The sequence below is a fragment of the Sinocyclocheilus anshuiensis genome, unplaced genomic scaffold, assembly GCF_001515605.1.
Source record: "Sinocyclocheilus anshuiensis isolate Anshui unplaced genomic scaffold, SAMN03320099.WGS_v1.1 scaffold870, whole genome shotgun sequence".
Classification (NCBI taxonomy): Eukaryota; Metazoa; Chordata; class Actinopteri; order Cypriniformes; family Cyprinidae; genus Sinocyclocheilus; species Sinocyclocheilus anshuiensis.
The window spans coordinates 2,478,525-2,501,468 of record NW_015540842.1 but is presented as its reverse complement, the minus strand read 5'-3'; the positions used below and the strand labels follow the sequence as shown (position 1 = coordinate 2,501,468).

Here is a 22,944-nt window from a genome sequence, read left to right as displayed (position 1 = left end):
ACACGAATTGTAGACATTATGAAAGATTCATTATGCATATATTTATTGTGTTTTAACAGAGATTTGTGAGATTGCGATGAACTCAGATGTCTTTTAGAGATTATAAATGCAGCGCTCTTTGCTGGCATTCTGCCATGCCAAACCATGCACGCAGCAGCCACTTGCTTTAGTTAAAAAGAACAGTGTTCTGTGAATGTTGATGCTTTAATAACAAATATTTATCGGTAATTTATCGGTAAGTAATTACTAATTACTTTTGAAATAAAGTAATCAGAACAGTAACGTGATTACTTTTAAAAGGAGTAATCAGTAATTTGATTACATTTTCAGAGTAACTTGCCCAACACTGGTCAGGATGAAAATACATGTTCAAATAAAAGACATAAGTCATATTTAACATTTCCCAAATTTACCAGTTTGATTCTGCTGCTTCTACTTCTTGGTCTATCAGAAAGAGTTTAGTATGTAAGTCGACTGAACAAAAAATAAAGTAATTGTGACTTTTTATCTTACAATTCGGACTTTTTTTTCCTCACAATTCGGACTTCTTGTCAGAGTTATGTGATATAAACTCGCAATTGCGAGTTATAAAGTCATAATTGCATGATAGAAACGTACAATTCTGAGAAATTAAGTCAGAATTGCGAGATATAAACTCGCAATGGTAAGAAAAAAAAGGCAAAAGTAGGAGAAAAAAGACAGAATTGTAGGATATAAACAAATACAAATTGTGAGTTTATATCACGCAGTTCTGAGGAAAAAAGTCAGAATTGTAGGATTTAAACAAATAAAAATGGTGAGTTTATATCACGTAGTTCTGAGGAAAAAAGTCAGAATTGCGAGATGTGAACTCGCAATTGCGAGAAAAAAAGTTTATATCATGCAATTCTGAGAAAAAAAAATTCTGAGATAAAAAGTCTAAATTACCTTGTTTTATTTTTTATCCAGTGGCGGAAATGGGTTTCCATAGTTTAGTTTATTTGAAGTAAAAAGTACTGAAATTAAGAAAAGACCCCTAATGAAGACAACAATCTTGGTCTCAATCTAAGTAATTACAAGTAGTCTCTAAAGCGTTTCTTTGACCCATTAGTGATCACTGGAACGGTCATCACCGCTGTAACGCGAGGAGGTAGCATGTATGCCACCATCTCCATAATCAATGTCTTCAAGGAAGGTAACCTTGCTATCCAGCAGGCTGGCAAAACCATGAGCACAAAGATTGTCATCCTTTGCAAGAAGTGCCCCTACATCAGACGAGGTAAGTGCCTTCTTCAGCTTTGGTAAATGGTAACACTAACATGCTGGACAGTTTCATCTGCCTCGGAGACCTGCTGAAGCACATCACTATAACCTCTCATACGGAATACATAATTGTGTTCCTGTTAGTAATGCTTCTTTGTTTGTCAGTGTAAAAACAAGGAATTATTTCAGTTTATTTTCCACTTCATTTCTGAGAACAGCATCTGTAGCATGATGTCAGTTACCACAGACTGAAATAACTTACAACAGGTTTTCTGTTAACTCAGCTGTGAGCTATGTTTGAGTGTAACATTAAAAAAAAGAGTAAACCAAACATTCCACAAATGTTTGCTTAAAAAAAGGATGCCTCGTTGGATTTTGGTAATGAAAAAACATACAAACTCTTCCCAATTCAAGCAGCGAGTTGCTCTTAAATGTGCATTCAGTAGTATGGTGTCAATTTAACTCTTTCTCCACCATTGATGGAATTTTACATAATTTATGGGACAACGCTTCCCTGCCAGTGACAGAATTGTTTGGCTTTCCGTGTTTTCACTGTTATATGGTAGGGGGCGCTATTACACATCTTCTAAAAGAGTACAAAATCTCTGGATCAAAACAGGTGAAGAAGCAGAAACAAGCAGTCGTGTATGTAAGCAGATGCATATGTAAAATAACACAATCATCAAATGTTAAACAGCATATACTGCCTAACCTTAGGCCATGTCCACACGTACACATGTATTTTTATAAAGAGTTTTTCCTTCTTCCGTTTTAAAAAAAATCTCCATCCACATGAAAACGCAAACGCATGCTCTGAAGCACTGTCAAGAGCATGCCAAACCAACAGGTGGCGATATAATCTCAACCGTAAAGCCATGTTGGCCAATCAGAAGCCTGAAAAAGTTTCCAGTAGGCGGAGATAACAGCGACGTCACAAGCCAAAAACTACACTGTCTACACGATAACACTGCAACCGGAGTTTTTGAAAATCTTCACCCTGGCAGGCGTTTTCAAAAATGTTCGGTTTCAGGGACCTGGTGCTGCGTTTGCGTGTGGACGAATGGCCAAACCACGTAGAAAAAGCTGCGGTTTTAAAAAATAACCACGTTCGTGTGGACAGGGCCTTACTGAATAAAATGTCAACTCAGGGTGTGGTTTAGGACTGTGCAAGCTTTGGAGGTGTTGATGGAAGAAATCTACTCCATCTATGTTTTAATCATCATTCTGAATCAAATCCAATCATTTGTCTTTGACAAAAATTAGATTTTCTCAGCTTTTTGTTCAAAATATATACTTTTTTTTTTTTTTATGAAACTTGCCCACATTCAAGTGTTGATAAAAAAGAATGCAAGAAGCTAGAATAAAATGGCATTTTGTTTAAAATCAGATGCTCTATTCAAATTCAAATATTCATACAACAAATATTCTGGGAGCCATGAAAATTTTGTGAAAATGATCAAAAATGCTGGCGGTGGCTGGCAAAAAAAAAAGGTGGAGAAACAGTTCAAATGTTTTACATAATAAGAAATAAATAGTATTTTGGTGAACAGTGGTGTTCCATCAATTTGTTCCACGTAAAAATAATAGCTGTAAGTTTGAAACAACATGAGTATAAGTAAATAATGACAAAATGTTCATTTTTCAGGGTTAACTGTTCCATTCAATTTGTTCAATTAAGTTAGTGGTGCATTAGTCGGCCCATTAAATAGTTCTTGGTAACATTGAAATAAGCAGCCAAGCGCATTGTCAAAATGTTTTTATTACAAAATCTCACTGTCATATGTTTATACGGTATATAAACATATGGAGTGGATAGTGCGAGTGAGGCCCCAGAGAAAAGCTGATGCAAAGCCCTTCCTGAATGTCTCTGCCGTTCCGTCACTGCATTCAGGTTTTTTCTGTGTGACGTCGCTAGGTTTGAACTACATCTTCATGGGCCAGGCAGATGAGGAGGGCCGTGGAATGATCGCCCCCCAACATTTCATCATGGCTTTCAAGTCCAAGAACCAGAGGGCCTTCAACATGCTGAAGAACAAACGCTGCTGAGCTCTTGCAGGCAATCTTTGGTCTCAAAATCCACACATGGGTGTGTGTCTTCATATTTGCCCTGCATGTCCCAACTTCCTTCATCGCCCTCTCCAGAGGAGCCCGAGGACTGTTGAAGCACATGGCACACACCTGGTTGGGCTCTCTTGGTTCCTACTTCTCTTCTTACTGTTGTGATAAACATCAAATTGGCAGAAAGAGCAAAAGTAGTAAGGCATGACTGGTGAAGAAAGCTAAAATGTAAAGATCAAGATGATGGTGTTTTGAATGGCACAGTTTACAAGATATTTCTAGATTTTTGATCAAATAGCAAAGTTAGAAGAGCTTTCTTGATGATGTCTAAAAGGCAATAAACTAGTAGCACACCTTTGAAATCATGCTGGATATGTTACATTTTGTCTATCAAATATTTTCATAGAAACAGATACCTAGTGGTGAATGTTAAGTTATAAATTATTTGTTTTATGAAAGAAAAAATAAAGTTAATTATCAGTTAAGTCTTGGATATTGTCTTCATGATTTATTTGGCATCTGTTTATTTGTATTGTAAATTTATTGAATTTTTTCCAGAATCAGATTTCAACCGATTTGAAAATGAAGATTTAAAGGAAGCTTTCAAAGTTCAAAATATTCAAGTAGTTCACATGGTCATGTCAGAACATCTGTTTCTAAAATTGCCTAGGGCTCAGAGTGCTTGACTATGAAGGGCACTATTCAAACATTTAACTCCTTAATAAACTCTTGAAAGGGACATATTCTACAATTATTTTCAAGTTTATTTTTTTTAAGAGTTTCTTTTCAGCATCAAAAAAAAAAAAAATTAATATTAGATATTCTCAGACGTCTTCAACCCAGCTCCTGGCCTCAGTGGGTTTGTCCTGTGGAGTTTAGGTCCAACCCTAATCAAACACACCCGAACCAGTCAATCAAAGTCTTCATGATCACTTGACATGAACAAAATTACAAGCAGGTTAGAAATAAACGCTGCAGGACAGTTGGTCTTCAGGAGCAGGGTTGAAGACTGTGTCTTTACAATACATTAAATGTGAATTAGTCTTAAAATACATATTCAAATACTGCAAGTTACTAAGAACTTATGCAAGTTCAATATAAAACATTTCTTCATAATAAATGTTATTTATTTGAAAAGAATGACACTTTTAGAAAACAAGTAGGATGCAAGAATATTACATAAGTTATGATTCTGCAGGCTTTGGTGTAGAATAAACAGAACTTAATACTATTCCAGTAGAGTCCCAGGACTTTTTCATCTTCCAAAGAAAAAGAAGAAGAGTGTTGTTGAGCATGCTGGGTCACTTTTACTAAATGCACATGGCTTAGCTTCTGGGGTAAAACATGGCATATTTGGAGGTGCGGAAGCCCAAAAGGTCCCTCATTTCATTGCGGAACTTGGAGAGGTCTTGCCGCAGATCATTGAGGTTCTCTACCGTGGCCTGGTCCATGCTCTGCATCTTCTGCCTTGTGGAGGTCAGGTAACGGTGAACAAGACAGCACATAATCTTCTGATAGTTCTCATCTCTTTTCTGCTTCAGGTTCCTCCATTCCTGGAAGCAAAGAGTTAGAGGATCACTGGCAAGCTGACTGTAAGGCACAATATGTCTAGAGCTTGCTTCTCTTTCACTAACATGGTGCCAATTCCAAGTTACCCCTTTTCCACCAAAAGGGTGCACACTGTGGTACCAGACCCGGTTCTCGGCCAATGCTCAGGCAAACCTATTGCAAAGTGGTGTCATTTTTTCCACCGAATTGACAAATGAACTGTAACAGGATGTTACGTTGCATGTTAATTATGCTACTACACAAATAGCCCAAAAGATAAACACAGCGCCAGAAGTGACCAATCCTGCTCCTTGAGGGGCAACTTCCTGAAGAGTTTAGCTCCACCTGCCTAGAAGTTTTGAGCAGTCCTAAAGATCTTGACTACCTGGCTCAGTTGTATTTCAATTACGTTTAAAGTTAAAGCCTTCTGGGTGCAGGATTGGCACCCCTGGTGTATGCAGTTATGGAGTTGTTCATAGTACTGAGAGTGAATCTTGTGTACCGACAGTTCTCATAAACCAGGGGTGTCCAATCCTTTTCCTGGAAGGCCACTGTCCTGCAGAGTTTAGCTCCAACCCCAATAAAACACACCTGAGCCAAGGTCTAACTAGGCATACTAGAAACTTCCGGCAGGTGAGCCGAGGAAAGTTGGAGTGAAACTCTGCAGGACAGTGGCCCTCCAAGACTGAGTTTGGACACCCCTGTCCAAACCCCTGCTGAGTTTAGCTCCAACACACCTACCTGTAGGTTTCTAGTAATCCTGAAGATCTTGATTAGATGGTTCAGCTGTGTTTACTTGGGATTGGAGCTAAACTCTGCAGGAAGGTGGCCCTCCAGGAACAGGACTGAACAACCCTGTCATAAACTTTGAGCTCTCTGTTGTTCCTGCTCTCGAGAGATTGAAACTGGACAGGCAGATTTACTGTCTTTATTTTGCATATGGACAGGTGGACATATGGACACCCTTGGTTGTCCACATCAGGGTTGGAGCTAAACTCTGCAGCGCTTTGGCCCTCCAGGGCAGAGATGTCTTTAAGAGCAGGAGTTTTTACTTGATTGTCAATAGGTCAGTTATCCATATACCAGTAAATGCTAATTATGGATAGACAGTACAGTAGGCAGATTTCCCAAATATAAGGGTGCTTTCACACCTGTAGATCGATTGCTTTGTTCCGAAACATGGATTAAAATTATTACAATGTTGCTTTCTATTCTTGGTGCAGTTCGCTTTCACATGGCAAAGTTTCTAAACGGACCAAATTTGTTAATGCAAGTCACACGTGTGTCGTCTCCCAGGTTCCGAAACAACGAGCCAGGTGTGAAAGCACCCTAAGTTCACATATGTCTTGCATACCTTGAGGCTATTCTGTCTCTTGACCTTGCCTGTGGAGGTGTGGGAACAGATCCATTTGCTCAAGCTGATGACCAAGTAACACACGGTCTTGGGAGAGGGTAGGATGTTGAAAGGTGGAGGCAGTGTGCACTTGTCATCGAAGTAGCTGAGCCACAGCTTGGCCCGGGCAAACTTCCACTCCTTATCTTCATGGTTCTGCAAGCAGATAAAATCATCAAGGTACAATAATGCCTTCACTACCTATTGCTACCTGCCTGATGCATGTTTCCACATGTACAAGTAACTACATGTATATGTACTCATTCACATCTTCCTGATACAAAGAGTAATATACCTGAAGATTGCTATCTGTTAGTATTCCCATTTATCACAATTGTGAGTGATTAGTCACATGGCACTTGATGGCTCAGGTGATTTTGTTCAGAACTGAGTGTCCATAAGCAATGATGTCAGGTTCCAGGTCACCTATTTCCAGTGTTATATGCCAGCTGATCAAAGTTTGTTGAGATGAACAGGAATTAGGGGTGGGGGGAAAATCGATACAGCATAGTATCGCGATATATTCCGTGGCAATACTGTATCGATACATGGATGCCAAGTATCAATCTTTTATTATACTATTTGGTAGAATAATAAAATCAATTTCTTTACAGCCCACTAGATGGTGGTGTTGAGATTTTTCTGGTGAGGTCAGCTGGGTCACCTCCTGCATGCAGCAAGTTAGTAAAATACAGATGGCGGCAATGCGGAAAGTTATCAGGAAAGCCCCGTCCACGTTTAAATCGGATGTAAGACTTTGTTTTATTTATTTTAAATTTATCAGTAATTTACTTTCAAATGCCCCAATTGCTGAAGGGTCTGCACTAGGGCTGCATTATTAATCGAATGCGATTGTAATGCGTATCTTGTCATTAAAGCCGGTTTTGTGATTAGTAGTAAATCTCTATCACGTGCTTTCAGATGGAGCAGCATTTACTACACAGAGCCGTAGATCACTAACAAGCTACGCAAAATCGCATTCATAATCGCAGACGAAATAATTAGTTATTGAAAAGCACCACATTTAATAACATGTTTTTAGTCCAAACTCACTTCATAACATCAGTCGAGTGTTTTAAATAAATCCTTCTGTGAGATGATGTGGCATCTTACACAGAATAAGGCATGCAACATATTTCATAGTATTCTAAGCAGTGATAAAATGTCGATTAGCATTGCATTATTATATACTTTATTATAATAAAAATTATAATAAGGAGAACTCAGATAAACCTTATCAACCAAATATATTTTCGTAGTTGTGTGTTTATTAGTCATGTTGAATCAATGAAAGCAGTTAAATCCTCTGTTTATTCAGCTGCAGCGATAGGCATTTCCTGGATTTCTTCTTCGGGGCATATTTGGAGTTTCAGTGCAAGAGTGCCCTCTGGCCGATTTACTACTGATCACAGAACCGTGCAGCAATAAAATTGAAGTGAGATAAACTGAGAAAGGTTTCTTTTTAGTTAAAAGTTGTTGCCAAAGTTTTCCCTTGGGGACATAATTTAAAGTTGGAAAAGGTAATAATTACAATATATCGCAAAATATCGCAATATATTTAAAATCGCAATAATATTATATCGTGACACAAGTATCGTGATAATATCGTACCGTGAGGCCTCTGGTGATTCCCACCCCTAACAGGAATGCTAATGGATAGACCTCCTTCAAACAACCGATTAGACCACATTAAAATCTCTGCTGCCCCCATTAGGTTTGGAGAACCCATAGTGTTTATGTGATGTTAACACTGAATGAATACGTGAAACTTCATTTTATTAAATCTACTTGTCAGGAACACAATTATGGTATCATCATGTATCATGTTGAGAAAGCATCAAATCATCTCAAGGGTCACTTACAGCAATCTGTCTGAAGCTCTTATGCAGCATGGCCACCAGGAGTTTGGTGAGAACGATGACCACAACAATGTTGTAGGTACCGATGATAAGAGCACCAACAAACGACCGCAGCTCCTCTGTGTAGCTAATCCTTGTAACAAACAGAGCCACATGTGCCAGGGAAAAAATGTACCAGAAGAGGGCGTAACATGTCCCCATAAACCTGGAGAAAGTTAAAGATAAATGATTATGGTAAAAGATTTCATTAAAGCAGACCTCTTTTTTTTCATGGTCAACATGGTACCTTGCATCTTTAGAACAATGATTTATGGCCTTGTCCCAAATCGCACCCTAAACCATTGTGGTCTTCCTTTGAGTATACACTTTCGTGGCGTAATGCTGCTTTGACTGTCATGTAAAAGTCAAAAGGGAGCATAGTGGCTGCAAAGGGGGTGCTCATGAGCACCCTTCTGGAAGCTAAAATGATTAATGGGAAACCATACGGTCTTGTGGACTTGATAGACAGGTGTACACGGTAGCCATTGCAAGTCTGCAAGACCGCAAGTGCACATGAAGTGTGCCAGTTGGGAAAGGGCTTGTGTCACAGAAAGCTAAAAACTATTTTGTCTGTCAAATACTTTTCAAATGGGTCATATCATGAGGAAGAACTCGGAACTCAAAACTGCCTCCCTAGTCCAAGAAGAGCATTTTTTTGAAACTAAGATGCAAAAACTCATTTTGAAAGAAAAAATGCATGATATGGCCCCTTTAACTATTCAATTCTCTGATTAGTGTAAATGAGAAGAAATACAAAGTACGTGTGAAAAGTGTCGTTGCTCTGCTCTCGACAGAAGATGCCCTCGCAGTCCTTGGTTATATTTTTGGAGCTGGATAGGTCCTTGTCTTTTCCATAGAGTTGTGTCAGGCCAATGGTGAAAGAGATGAGTACAAGCAAGAATAAGCCAAGAAACTTCCCAAACTCTTGTAGCATCTGGCCCATGGAGATCTGCAATGACAAACACACCAGCCCTTCCACATCAAAGCCTGAGCAGTCCAGACTGACTTACATGTAGAGATACCATAGGGATCTATAGAAAGGTTCCTATAACAAGAAATATTCCAAGTTAAATACAACTTAAGATCCACTGTCATCATGCTGCTTTCTGTTGATTACCAAAGGAAAGCATTTTGATGCATTGCTGTTTGGAGAAATGAAGAAGAAATACAAGCTGTCAGCACTGAAATTAAATTGTAATGGTTTCATTAATTTTCATGAAGTTTTGGCTCTTATTGGAGTCCATATAAAAACACACAGTAAATATAAAATGACCAATGAATAAATTACAAAATTAAGATAAATCTAAAACAAACAAAATACCAAACTTTTTAAGTTTGAAAACAATTTAGTATACTTAAATCCGAGTAAATATGACTATTGCATGCCTTAAGAAAAAAATATATATAGCACATGAGACATATGGACCACTTTTACAATATGATGTTTTTTTTTAGCTTGTTTGTTTTGGTCCTTTTTGGAGATGATCATGGAAATGGTTTCAAACATGTTTTTAATTTAAGTAAATATGAGTAAATATGATAAGTGGTGGATGTCATTTTAACTAATTCCATATAAAAGATAACAACTAGTCACTGATAAACACAGCTCAGGTAAATATTGGTTTGGCCCAGTGGCAGGGGAACATTTCCTGGTAGCTACATTAAGCAACCCTTACCTACAGTACACACATACAGTAGACTAGCTTTTTTAAGGTGTCTGCCTCTATCTGTGCTTTCTAGATTCCACTGGCCTTTCCAGTGTGGGTTGAGGTAAGGGACAAGATGAATTCCTTGTGTCAAGTCTGACTGGTGAACCATAATGTTCTGTACTGCGTGTTTGCTCTGAAACATAGCCAGGATTTGGAGGATTTTTTTTTTAACAACTCCCATTAAACACATTCATTTTCTTGTCACTCTCAAACCCCTGGCATTTTCCACATCTAATATTTTTCTATGGTATTTGCAGTAGCCATTTGAAACTTATGTCTCTGATATGAAGCCCCAAATCCAACCCCTAAGTGATTACGCTTGCTGAAATAACTTTTTTTGAGTATTCTATTTGAAGCCTGATTAGAAATCTTATAATACTGTGACTGTGTTATAAAACAGTTCGTTTCAGTCCACTAATCTGACTGCTTCAAGAGTGCTGATATTTTGTATGACAGCACTAGAATGTTTGATTGTTTATAAATGTTCATGATACTGATTAGAGTAATATTTATTAATACAAATATGTAAATTAATGTTGAACAGCATTATTTTAAATGGATTTTTATTTATTTTTTGGTAACAATGATATGATCTATTTTCATCAGTTTAATGCATCCTTGCTATTATTAATATTATTCGTATTAATTTTTAAAAATGATCTTACGGATCCCAAACATTTAAATGGTAACATATAGTATATGTGATCAACTGCAATAGAAAGTATCAGCACAGAAAATGGGGGAAAAAAAACACAGATTCCATCTGGCTCTGCTAATGACTCTTTTATGTCCAAGCAAGCAAGGGTTTGGCAAGATACCAGCCCATCAGATATTGCACAGCAGGCATGTAAATGATCGGGGCTTCTCACCCTGACAAACTTACACTAATTCAGACAGTTACTGTAGCTATACAAACACCATATTACTCCTTAAACTTAAAGTTTAAGCAGTCAGTTTGACATCTCAACTCTTGCCCTAACAAAGAAAGAAATATGTCCCCAGACGTTTATCCAGAGGTGAGTCAGTGTTTTCCACTTATCTTTACTTGGGGAGATTTACTGGACACTCATAGCCAAACAATGAAGCATGAGGGAGTAAATGTCTGCCTTCCCAGTCTGCTGTGTGAAAACTTGACTGTGCTCTTTGTCATTCTTGTATCTGTACATCATATGTTTGTATGGTAGAGGGAGTGACATAGAAAGCATTGAAGCATGTGGGTAGGTTCATGCATTTACAAAAAAAGCAATAATACAAGGCACTTTCCTCTAAATAACTTGAGTTGGGTGTGTGTTCATGTGTCAATCCATTACAGCTGAGAGTGTGTGTTTGTTCATATTCATCATTCCAACCACACTCCTTGAGCGAATTACTTTTCCATACAGCAGAGCCAGACACTGATGTCAGTCTAAGAGCACGTGCCGAGAGCACACATAAGCTCAGGACTGACATGGTGTTACTCATGCCGAATACCGGAGTCCTCAGAGAAGAGCACTGCTGTATTATGCAACCTCTCTGAAACTACTGCAGAAAGACGGCTGCTAAAGACAGAGAGCTGCCGAAGTCAGTTATACAAGGTGAATCTCATGAAGACTGGAAGACTGAAAAAGTGTAGCATTAGCATTGCCAAAGTCACGGATTTAATCACGACAGAGTGATACTGAACATCTAAACAAACATATGCATGCTTCGACAGCTTATCTTTCATCATTCTTCAAGATACAATAAAATGTTACTTTAACAAGTGCATGTTATGTGCCAAGTAAGAGAATTATCAAAGGCCAATCCAAGACGTGTTATAGGTTGCCCACCACAGTGGCTGGAGGCAACATTTCCAGCTCACTCTTAATAATTTGGGATCTTTGGAGAAACTTTAACATCCATAGAACCTTTCCATTAGTTTGTCTTTATAGTGGAAAAGGGTTCTTTAGATCATTCAATCTGATCACTTAATGGTTCTTTGGAGAACCCATCACTACCTACATTTGGCAGGTGGTGGATGTTACTTCATGAGATTCACCCCCACACTATAAATTGGACATTCCCAGCAATAAATCCCTATAAATGAGAAATGAAACCCCACGGCAGAGATCCAAGAACAGAGATTTGGAAAAGAACTCAATTGAAAACAGACATTTGCAGCACTGATGAGATACACAGGAAAAATGAGAGAACTCTCAGGCGTTCTGTGTTATCGGTGCGACCGCTGGGCATTACGTAACAGAAGAAAAAGCTTCAGTGGTTAAACACTCCATTGGTTGTGGCAGTAAATGGATAAGAAGTACAGACAGAGGAAGTTGTGATTACCTGTAAAGGCCCCAAGATGGAGCTGGTGGTGTACATGAAGAACAGACGGAGATAGCTCAGAACATTGGCGAACGCAAAAAGGCCTTCAGCAACCAAGAGGGGATGGAATGCATCCCAGTTTTTCCTCTCTACAAATGGCTCTTCCTCAACGTTCTTAAACTGAAGCAGAGGACAAGGGAAATGCTAAATTATGTAATTTCTACAAAATAACTATATATAACAACATACATATATATATACATATATGTTTATATATACAAAACTTACTGTGATATAACAATATGGCTCCTTCAAAAATGAAAATCCTGTAATTTACACATCCTTGTGTTGTTTCAAACTCTTAATTTTCTTCTTCAATGGAACACAAAGGATAAGTTGAAGAGAATAGTACTTCTTTTGTGTACCATGGAAGAAAGTCAGTCATAGTTTGGAATGGCAAGAATTTTCATTCTTGAGTAAACTAGGCCTTTAATAACTTGGTAAAGTGCTCAGAATGAAATGTTCTGGACAGGGTTTATACCTTGCTGTGAGCCACCACTTTTAGGGCAAACGTGGCCAAATAAAGCGAGTTCATGACAAAACTCAGCTGGTTCCGTGACTCTTCCAGGAAGTCCTCCAATCCCTCATACCACAGACGCTTCACATCAGACCACACCATGCCTGCAGAGAGAGGAATTTGCCATCAGTGCAAAGAATCGTTCAAGCAGCAAATCAGAAATTCCTTACTGCTGGGGGGTTTCAATCACCTGTCAGGGGCAATGTAACTCAAAGAACCATGCCTGGCAGAAATATTTAACTTTTTTTTTTTATTTAAATAAAAATATTTAATTATATTTAATATATAGCTTTAAGTAGCAAAAAAAAAAGGTCTGCACTAAGTCTAAAGAGTGCTGTATTTACAGTATTTAGTATTTACTAGTATTTACAGTAGATGCTATTTATACTAAGTGCAAATACTGGCAGATACCATTTGCACTTCAACGTGTTGTAGTACGTAACAAAACAGCATGCAGTAATAACATATTCAATGTACTGTGTATGATTAGATGTTGCCTTATTGGGACCTTACTTGTCCCTATCTCTAAAGCCCACACCTAACCCTAACAATATTGAAGCTGCTGATCAGTACAGGTGTCCTCAACTATCCAGGAATCGAGGTATGGTTTTGAGCATGGTAATAATAATATGACTGTCACGGTCAATATATCAGCCATAGATAGATAGATGGATGGATATATACTTTATTAATCCCAGAGAGAGATTACAAACAAATCAAGGACAATTATAGGCCTCTTAACCCTCTGATGTCATTTGGACATTTTTTAATGAAAAAATTGCATGTTTGGGTTTTTAAATTATTATTATTATTATTATTCACGTCATCTGAATGTTACAAAACTTGGTATAGGTTTTGGCACTTGCAATGTAAATATATATATATATATATATATATATATATATAAACATGGACATGATTTGAAAAGGCTAAATGGTCACACCTGGATTGTGGAAATGATTTGAAACTCAAAATCTTACTGAAAATCAATGTCAAATTTAGAACACAACTTGTTTAGATATATGGCTTTGATTTTCTTGCAGTTTTAGTTTGAAACATGTTTTAGAAAAAATATTGTATGTAAATTTGCTAAAATTGTAAGGCTCTGCTCCGATGGGCTGAATATAATTTTCATGACAAAATCTCTATTGACATTCTATTCACGTCATTTTTGAGGTGGCTAGAATTCTGGGTGTGTTACTAAAAGCAGTAAACAACACCATATTAAGATGAAAAGGAAGGTGATGTGATCAGAACATATTGGACATCTAATGAAATATTATTTTAAATGTTATGAACTGTGATGTATATTCGTAAATTTGCAGTGTAAAAGAATCCTCTTCCTCCCTCTAGTGGTGTTCATGCAGTCTTAATTTTCTTCAAACTTGATCATATGATATTCTTAAATCCACAGGCATTTGAGGTCATAAATCATAATGTACTTTTTATTTTATTCATGAAGGTTGTCTTTAAAGAAAGAAATTTGACAAAAACTAAAACAAGTGCCATTAGCAACAAATTACCCAGTGGTATTATGCTAACGCACTCTAGAGAGATGCTAACCACTAGTGTTTATTACTTCTGCATCAAGGAACATTATCTATGTAATTTATCAGTCATACTAATGGTGTTGTAGAATTATGACGGAATGGACGAAATGAATGTTTATACTGCAAATAAGTCCAAGGCTGGTGGGTTCATTTTGCTTTTTGTTGAAACAGCAATCACAGCACAACATTCTTATTTGGTTCATATTTGTCAGATAGAAAGCACATGCAGAGAAAATAGTAGATAAAAAGTGTTCATGTACATACACATATGCCGTCTATCCTCACCTATAATCCAGAGAATGAGAAGGTAGTCTATCAACTCCAAAGGGGGACCCATGGTGTTCTTCTTATCCTCGTTGTAGACCAGTGAGTAAAGGTTTAGAAGGAGCAGGAAGGTGAAGTAGGACGCACTATGGATGATGAACTTGATAAAAGGTGTGTGGATGACCTGGCCCACTCGAGAACGGGGTCCCAGCAGGTAACAGATGGACAGCAGAGGCCACATCAGCGCCACGCTCAAAACAGACAGGATCTTCAAGCATGTGTGCTTGCGGCGGTAGCTCGCCATCTCACCAAACCACACCGTGTTCAGGAACTGCTGACAGTTGGACTGGGCAACGAACTGTACAGATTGGAATACGAGAAAATGCATTAATATATGCATTTAATAAATGTGCCTGGTGCTTTCTTATAAAATAAAGGTTGATATATCAACGATATCTGGTAATTGGTTAAAGGGATAGTTCACCCAAAAATTAAATTTCTATCTCAAGTTGTTCCAAACCTGTATGAGTTTCTTTCTTCTGTTGAGCATAAAAGGAGATATTTTGAAGAATGTTGGAAACCAAATAGTTGACGGTAGTCATTGACTTCCATAGTATGTTTTTCCGTACTATTAAAGTCAGTGGCTACCATCAACTGTTTGGTTACCAGCAGTCTTCAAAATAACTTCTTTTGTGCTCAACCAACATTCTTCAAAAGATGAAAAAAGCTCATACAATTTTGGAACAAATTGAGGCTAAGTAAACGATGACGGAGTTTCAATTTATAGGTAAACTATCTATTTAAGGTTGTTAACCGGGGCACATTTCCCAAAAGCATCATTGGCAGGTTTTGCTGTTAGCAATATAGTTCCACGATTTGTTGTTTCCCAAAACCATTCTTCGCAAATAGCATTGCAAAGTTGTGTGGATGGAACTGTAGCTCTCAAAAGTACTGTATAGTTTCACGCTAGCATGACGTGAACTTAAATAGATCTTGCATAATGTGCTAATGTGCATCTTTCATTCCATATACTGTATACAAATTTCATTCTATGTCTTTCAGTTTGTCAAGAAAATGAAAGTGCTGGATGTGTATGTAGGAACCTTGATGTTAGAGTGAAGTTGGGATGGAATAAAACATCTGCAATTAATACAAAACAATGGAGAACAAAAATAGCAAAGCAGTCCACAGTGTTCGTTATTTACAGCCATAATGACATTCAGATCAATTAGCAAAAGCTACATCACCTTTGTGATGTGAATTATCATTGGTTCTCTATTGTTGGACCAACGTGGTTTGAACAACAAATGTGCGGCAAAGTTACTATGTTTCGGGAAACAGACGTGACAAGCTAGTTCATTTTTCCAACGATGCGCTGTACTATGGTAGTTAAGCAGGCAAGTTACGTCATTGTATGGGAAATGCACCCCAGGCTGTTGAAGATACAAGCATAGTTTTGTTAAAAATCTTCATTAACCTCCTTTTGGTTGTATTTTATGGCCAGTTTGAGGCGACTGAGGTTCATGCGTTCCTCTAGTAGGCCTCTCTTGTCTACGTGGTCCTCACTGGACGTGTGGTTCAGTATGACCTCCAGCTCGCGAGAGTTGCGGGCCTGAGCCAGCAGGTCCTTGGCGAACATCTTGCATTGCTTGGCAAGTTCTTCATAATCATTCCTGTAATATAATGACAATAAAATCCCGAATGAGAAACCTTTCTTTCTTCTAGATCTGTCATGGACTTGGGTGACACTGTTTTGATGTCAATCAAAGAAGTCTATAGAAATTGTTTGGACTGTGATTGTTTCATAGGGGAACATGGGAGAGTGTGAACATCTACAGGTCCCTAGATGTGCTTGTTGGCAATTTTTATTGCTACTCGAAACAGAAATGCACATGTTTTTGTTCCACCAGAGAAAAAATTAGTCTGAACCACCTACTTTTTGACAAACACAAGGTTTGTATTGTAATATATTTCTCATCCAAATGAACGTCTCTGAGTTGACTGACCTGTTCATGTATGCCAAAAATTGCTGTAGACAAAACCTCTAGCCACACCTGCTAATGGTGCATGAATTACTTACCAAGAAACTCTTAAGTTTCACTTAAAATCAAATTACTGAACTATTTAATCCTTATTTGTAGGGATGTAACGATTCGCTCAACTCACAATTCAATTCACGATTTTGATTTCACGATTCGATTCGATTCGATTCGATTCACGATTTGTTTGTTTACAAAATGAGATTTAAGACAAATTATAAATTAAATGTGTAAACTTTTCTAAAGACAGTAAGTTCCCCTCAGACATACATTCATATAAACTCCTACACCTAATTGAATCGCGATTTGTTTAGCATCTCAACCGATTCGTCACATATTTGAATCGATTTTCAACCGGCTTGCGGTTAATCGTTACATCCCTAATTATTTACGACAAAAAGGCACCATATGAAATGAATCACTCTCTTCCTTCCAAGCAAACCTGAAGACACATTGTGAATTTGTTTCAATTTAGCTGTTGATTTGGAATTTGACTCAATATGATCAAGTCTGACCATGGGCAAACATCCTTTGTCCCCGTTAAATTAACTGCTATAAATGCATGCATGTAAAATTGTCAAACCAATTTGCTCTTTCCATTTAGCAGCGATCCCTATGAGACCTCTTTCCCTAATCACTCTTCCATTACCGAAACTCCACTTCCACCAAGCTCAGCTCTTTCAGATCAGCACTGAGCTCGAATGCTCTCAGAATGGGGTCTTCTTCCGTAAGCATGATCAAGGATGGGCTAGCAAGGCACCGATAGATATCTAGACGGAACCTGCAAGAGACACAGATGGAGGATGAAATAGAACACTCAAAATAATGCAGTCAAACTCAACTCCACACTGTAAATACACTTTAGGATTGCTGTTTGTGCTTTTCAAATGTATTTATAGGTGATTCTTTAATAGGGACATATACGTTAAAACATTTGTTCTTAAATAAAGATCTGACTATGGCCTTGATAAGTCTTCAATTGTATTCTTGTTTTTTTTTTTCTCCTTTGAACTAATAAATCCTTAAAATTAATTTTTCGTTAACACTGCCTCATTGTATAAAATGGCTTTTGACATGTTTAGACTATTCATTCACTTCATGGTTTGATTAGATAGAAATTATTGCCTTGAGTGACGAAGACTGTCCTTCTTGTTCTTGGCATTACAAAGGGTGCACTCGCACCCTACAGCATGGGGTCGTGGCAGAGAGATGTCTTGCTTTAATAGCATGGTCAAAATCTCATAATTGTTCCGGTGGGCAGCAAGAATGACTGGCGCAACATCCATGGTGGTGGAATACTCTGGGTTTTGAATGCGCTGCATCAATTTCTAAAAAAGGTATTCAAGGATCTGATTATGCAATATGAAATTTTGAGGACAATTTAGTTATTTTAAATAATTCATATTTATTAATACATTTATTGATAGAAAAACACTAACATTCAGTTAAACAAATATAAAAAATAAAAAAAGAGGAAAAGGAAAATAATTGCAAAAAAACTAACCGCAATAGAAGGCTTGGAGGAACGCCTGGGCCGATGGTTTAGCAGGATGTCAACTGCTCCTACCACTTCTGAATCAATAGCCACTAACAATGCATCTGTGGCCTGTGTGCGTGCACACACACACACACACACACACACACGCACACACATCCATCTCAACTGAACAGATTGGTTTTATCTAGCATGTTATGCGTGATCTGAGGACATGGGTGTGTTCTCACCTGACAGCCATGATCCAAGAGCAACTGCAATATGTCTAGATTCTCATTTTCGATTGAAATGGTGACAGCATCTCTCCCAAGTACATCTACACAGTTAATGTTTAATTCACCATGTCGTTTCTCCTCCAGAAGTTTCTTCACCATGTAGTAGTCTCCTTAAAATGTAGTTAGGTAACAATAAATTAGCTCAATGGTTTATACGATGACATCAACATATGTTATCAGAAAGAGAGGACAGCAGTTTGTGATGGAAAATAATGTAACCCTTAAAGGAGAGACATCCTTCCCTAAGCCATTTTCGGATTTCTTTATATGGTAAAAGAGTAGCAACTGACTCTTGTCTGCACAATGTAACCAGAGGGAATTCATTCGTTTTCCAAGCTGTTTCTGGAATGCTTGGAAATAAACTATGCACTTCTGTTAAACAAAACACTAAACATTGAAGACGTCCGAACCATCAGTCAAGCTCTCAAAATCTACTTATCTCAAAACAAATCACTATTACCTAGAAGTCTGTCATGTAAAATAAATACACTTTTAATTCCAAAGCTACTAATGCAATTACTCTTAAACCATTAGAAACAAAACTGTTAAACTCTATTATTTCACTCTCATATCATCACTGTTTCATTCCTGTTCTAAGAAATCCAAGCAATTTCGAAACATTCTATTTTGGCACTTCTTAGGTTTCTTAGAATGAATCATTCATGTCGTAGAATTTTCTCATTTAAGTGGCTTTCAATAAATATACAAACTGAATTGAAGTTTATTTTTAAGTGTATATTTAAGTTTTGACATTTGTTTCCCTAGTTGTTCTACATGGGACCAATTTCTTAAAAGTCAAAATATTCTAGTCAGTTTCTAAATTAATATTAGGTCACACAAAAACTAGATTACATGAAATATTTGTACTATATGTATATCACACCAAATGTTATGTTGTTTTAAGTCAAAATCTTTTTTCTTCTTAAAAATGTCTTAATTTGTGTCTATATGGTATGATTATTACTGACAATATGATGATCCGTCCAAACAAAGCCAGAGCTCCACATATATGTGAAATATCAAAGGTAACGCTACCTATATACTACAGTAGGCTATAGCATTTTATCAGAACAAAATATTTAGTATTAGAGCATAATTATTTTTACAACAATAATATAAATTCATGTTATTTAAACCCCAAAATAAAAGACATTGTAAAATCAAGCAGCTAAAATCTATAACCTTATTATTATTATTATTATTCATGTATTATACAATATATTTAAGGAACACGTCCTTTAGAGTGCATGGTAAATAAACTTACCCTTCTCGCTGGCCAGCAGAAAGAGCTTCTCGTCTAGAGTGGTCTCCTCCTTCACCTCTCTGACGTCTTTTAACGCCAGATATTTATCCGGAGAAGACGAGTCCGTGCCCTGATATAGAGCAGCCATTATAACGGAGAGAGAGTACGGCAAAGCACTGATGTGCATCCCACCGAGCAGAGCCTTACACCTTTATACACATGAAACCACCGAAATTAAAACAAGAGCCCTGGTCAATCTTGATGTTAACGATGCTACGTGCTCTGATAAGGCCCTCACTGTTAATGAGAGACTGACTCCTGTCAGAGCTCTTTATGTAACGTCCGCGTCTCCTTTTATGTGTATGGTACGATAGAAAAAACATCCATCAGCATGTATAAGGATCATCTAAAGGTTTTCATAATCAAATCTTCTCTAAACGATAGTAAACACAAGAAGAGGCTGGAGCTTCGCGATGTTCTGTTGCACTGGTGCTGATGATGCTGCAAATGCGCATGCGCGCTTTGTCACTGCCTTCGGAGCATCAATAGTTACATAAGTGATGAATGTCCGCAAGAACCTTTAGCATTAGCAAAGCTAAAGTGCACTATTTAGTATTGTATATTTAACCACATACAATTATTTTGAGCGTGTTTTCGTATTACTACACTTGTGTTTATGTGCCGGTGATGTTTTATTTTTTAAAAACGTTCAATCGAACCATCAAGCAACTTACCAATGAGAAGAATAAAACAAGGAAAAGCGATTAGCAAGGGGAAAACAATACACGCATTGATAACATACCATTCATGTATGATTCTCACACACACACACACACACACACACAGAAAATAAATAAATAAAATAAAATAAATAAGTAAATATTCAAATTATATTTGAATTACATACAAGCCTCTATGATTTTCCTATGTGGAAGTCATGTGTAATAATTTATAACAGAATGTCCAGGCAAATCCTATAGCACATGAATGTAAATAGTTATTAGATGTGTAGCAAGGATTTCGGTCTCCCGCATGGCTGTGGCTTTAGATAACTTAAAATATAGTGACTGAGTTTTTATGTAGCTCTTATGGTGCCTTTTTGGACCTTGACCCTTTTCTTTCTCATTTTGAACTTAGGAGAAGAAAGTAATAGTAAACGTAATAATGAAAGTAAATAATGCATTTTTTTTTTCTTTTGGCAAAATAATTTCAAATTCCATAGAGGACTATGAAGCCAAAATATCTGTACAAATAACATTCCATATGTTTAGGATATGTTATTTAAAGTTATAGTTCACTCAAAAATTTAAATTCTCTCATCATTTAGGGTAAATGTACTTTGTAAAAAAACACTACAAACCTGACGTCACTGTTTTCACAATTTTTGTGTTTTTGCAGTTTACATGAAGATGATAATGGTATCATTTTCAAAAACTTGCCAAAAAACAAACAAACAAAAAAAAAAACATTGTAAACCGTTTTCAAAGGTTTGCACTTTCAGGCCCCCATTGTCATATAAATTAATAAAGTTTTACTTTTTTTAAAAACTGTGTTGTGTAAATGCCCCTTTACTCACCCTCATGCCATTCCAAAACTTTCTTTCGTCTGCTGAACACTACAATATATTTTGAAGAATGTTGGTAACCATGAGAGGAACAGCACTGTGTAGTGCTTCTCTGTGCTTAAATTAATCTTCTACAATTCAATTTCAAAATTAATTCTGCAACAGCGCAGCACTGTTCTCAAGAAACTTACAAAACAATTCCCATGATTAGGTGGACTTCTAGTGGTTCTAAGTTACACAAAATCAACAATGTATAGTTGAAAAAGTGTGAAACAACGCCAATCCTATTGGTCCACATGGCTCATGATGTCATAGGCAAGTGCCCGGAAGTATAAAAGGGCACAATCTTGGTCAGGAGCTTGCACGTTCAGTGCTCGAGGGCTCTGAATGTGCTCATTGTGAGTGTTATCCAATGAGAAGCTCCATTCATGTTTGTCCCTCTTCTCGAGAGATGAGTGACAAGCATTTGCGTCTCGCGGTTCGGGTCCCACTGCTGCCAAGGCACGGCGAAGACTCAGATCGCGGGATTCGCGGGTTTAAGATGCTCTTTTTGGGTTATCAGATTCCGCGGATAGCGCTTGAGTCGAGCAGCACCTTAGGGAATGTGTGCCTCCATGTTTGGATTCTAACACTCAAGGGCATATTCTGCTTTCGCGTTTGTCTCGGCAAAGAGCACGCGTGTTCGGAGTTATGCACTCACGATGTCTAGTCTCCACTCGCGTTTGTTTCTATTCCCGAGGGATGCGGAACAAAGCGTTTGTGTCTCGCGGCCCGGTTCCGCCGTTACCGCAGCACAGTTTATCTCACCTCGCGGTCATCGCTTTGATCTGCGGGATCCGGATCCGCACACCCTCTCTGAATGGGTTGTCAGATGCCACAGATACTATTGGGTTGTTATGACCATGAAGTGTGAGCATGGAGTCGTTTCAGCCCTGATCCTGCAAGATCGTGGGCGGAGCTATATTCAGCTCGGCCGTGCCTCTCTAATATGCATGTTATTGGGTGTGGAGAGCCTCGCTGGGCGTGAATATATTTAAATACTCTGTGGAGAGAGGCTTGCGAGCTTTTTCTCCCAGGATGTTTCAGCACCTAGAGTGGTTATGGGCGATTTATCTTCCTGTGTTAAGCCGGATGGGTTTAGGAGTGGGCTGCCTCCCCAGGCTTCTGGGTATTTTTAAGTGGGTCGTCCCTCTGAATCCCACTTAGTGGGTTTGGGCTGAGTACACTGCTCCCCCTCTTCAGGACTTAAGTGAGCAGTCCCTCCTCAGAGTGTAGCTGTCTGCAAAGCTCCTTGGTTTGTACTCCTGGTCTCCTGGTTTCCTCATTCCGTGCTCCTCACAGTAGCAACCCGTGACAGAATACCGGACCAAAACAGAAAGTGAGCAGCGACTTTTTCCTCGCGTTAGTTTTTTCCACCTTTTTGAAAAGTTTTTGTTTTCCTTGTTTTCCCCGCGGCTATGGAAATTACCGCTCGCTTCTCCGCCCTAGCTCGCCTCGATCTCCCCTTGGAGGGAAGGTGTCTTACAGTGCCTGGGGAGTGTCCAGTCCCGAGCCAGAACCAGTCCGCCGCCGTCCGCAGCTCCCACAAGTCAGCCAGCAGTTCCCGAGTCAAGTCAGCCGGCAGTTAATGTGGCAAGCCCAAAGGATGTTAATGTGGCAAGGACGTTAATGAGGGCTCCTGTTCCCGGGTTAAGCCCACGGAGGGCTCCTGATCCCGAGTACAGCCCATGGAGAGCTCCTGTTCCCGAGTTAAGCCCACGGAGGGCTCCTGATCCCGAGTTAAGCCCACGGAGGGCTCCTGATCCC

The 22,944-nt window shown here is 38.3% G+C and overlaps 2 protein-coding genes across 2 annotated transcripts in view; one reads left to right on the top strand and one right to left on the bottom strand.

Moving 5' to 3' along the window:
- The window catches only part of LOC107687553 (procollagen C-endopeptidase enhancer 2-like), a 17,716-nt gene extending 13,997 nt beyond the window's left edge, over window positions 1-3,719 (top strand). The window contains exons 9-10 of the mRNA XM_016484930.1: window positions 1,072-1,258; window positions 3,158-3,719. Of these exons, the coding sequence (XP_016340416.1) occupies window positions 1,072-1,258; window positions 3,158-3,288 (318 nt within the window). The 3' untranslated portion in view covers window positions 3,289-3,719. The remainder of the gene's footprint in view (window positions 1-1,071; window positions 1,259-3,157) is intronic.
- Window positions 3,720-4,100: 381 nt separating this feature from the next.
- LOC107687523 (short transient receptor potential channel 1) lies at window positions 4,101-20,073 on the bottom strand. Its single transcript, XM_016484887.1, has 13 exons — window positions 19,596-20,073; window positions 18,287-18,441; window positions 18,066-18,167; window positions 17,687-17,889; window positions 17,211-17,342; window positions 16,000-16,195; window positions 14,544-14,880; window positions 12,673-12,812; window positions 12,153-12,311; window positions 8,901-9,088; window positions 8,104-8,305; window positions 6,203-6,397; window positions 4,101-4,853 (listed from the first exon to the last, which is right to left on the bottom strand). The coding sequence occupies exons 1-13, from the start codon at window positions 19,759-19,761 to the stop codon at window positions 4,626-4,628; spliced, it is 2,403 nt and encodes an 800-aa protein (XP_016340373.1). The 5' UTR covers window positions 19,762-20,073; the 3' UTR covers window positions 4,101-4,625.
- Window positions 20,074-22,944: the final 2,871 nt, after the last annotated feature.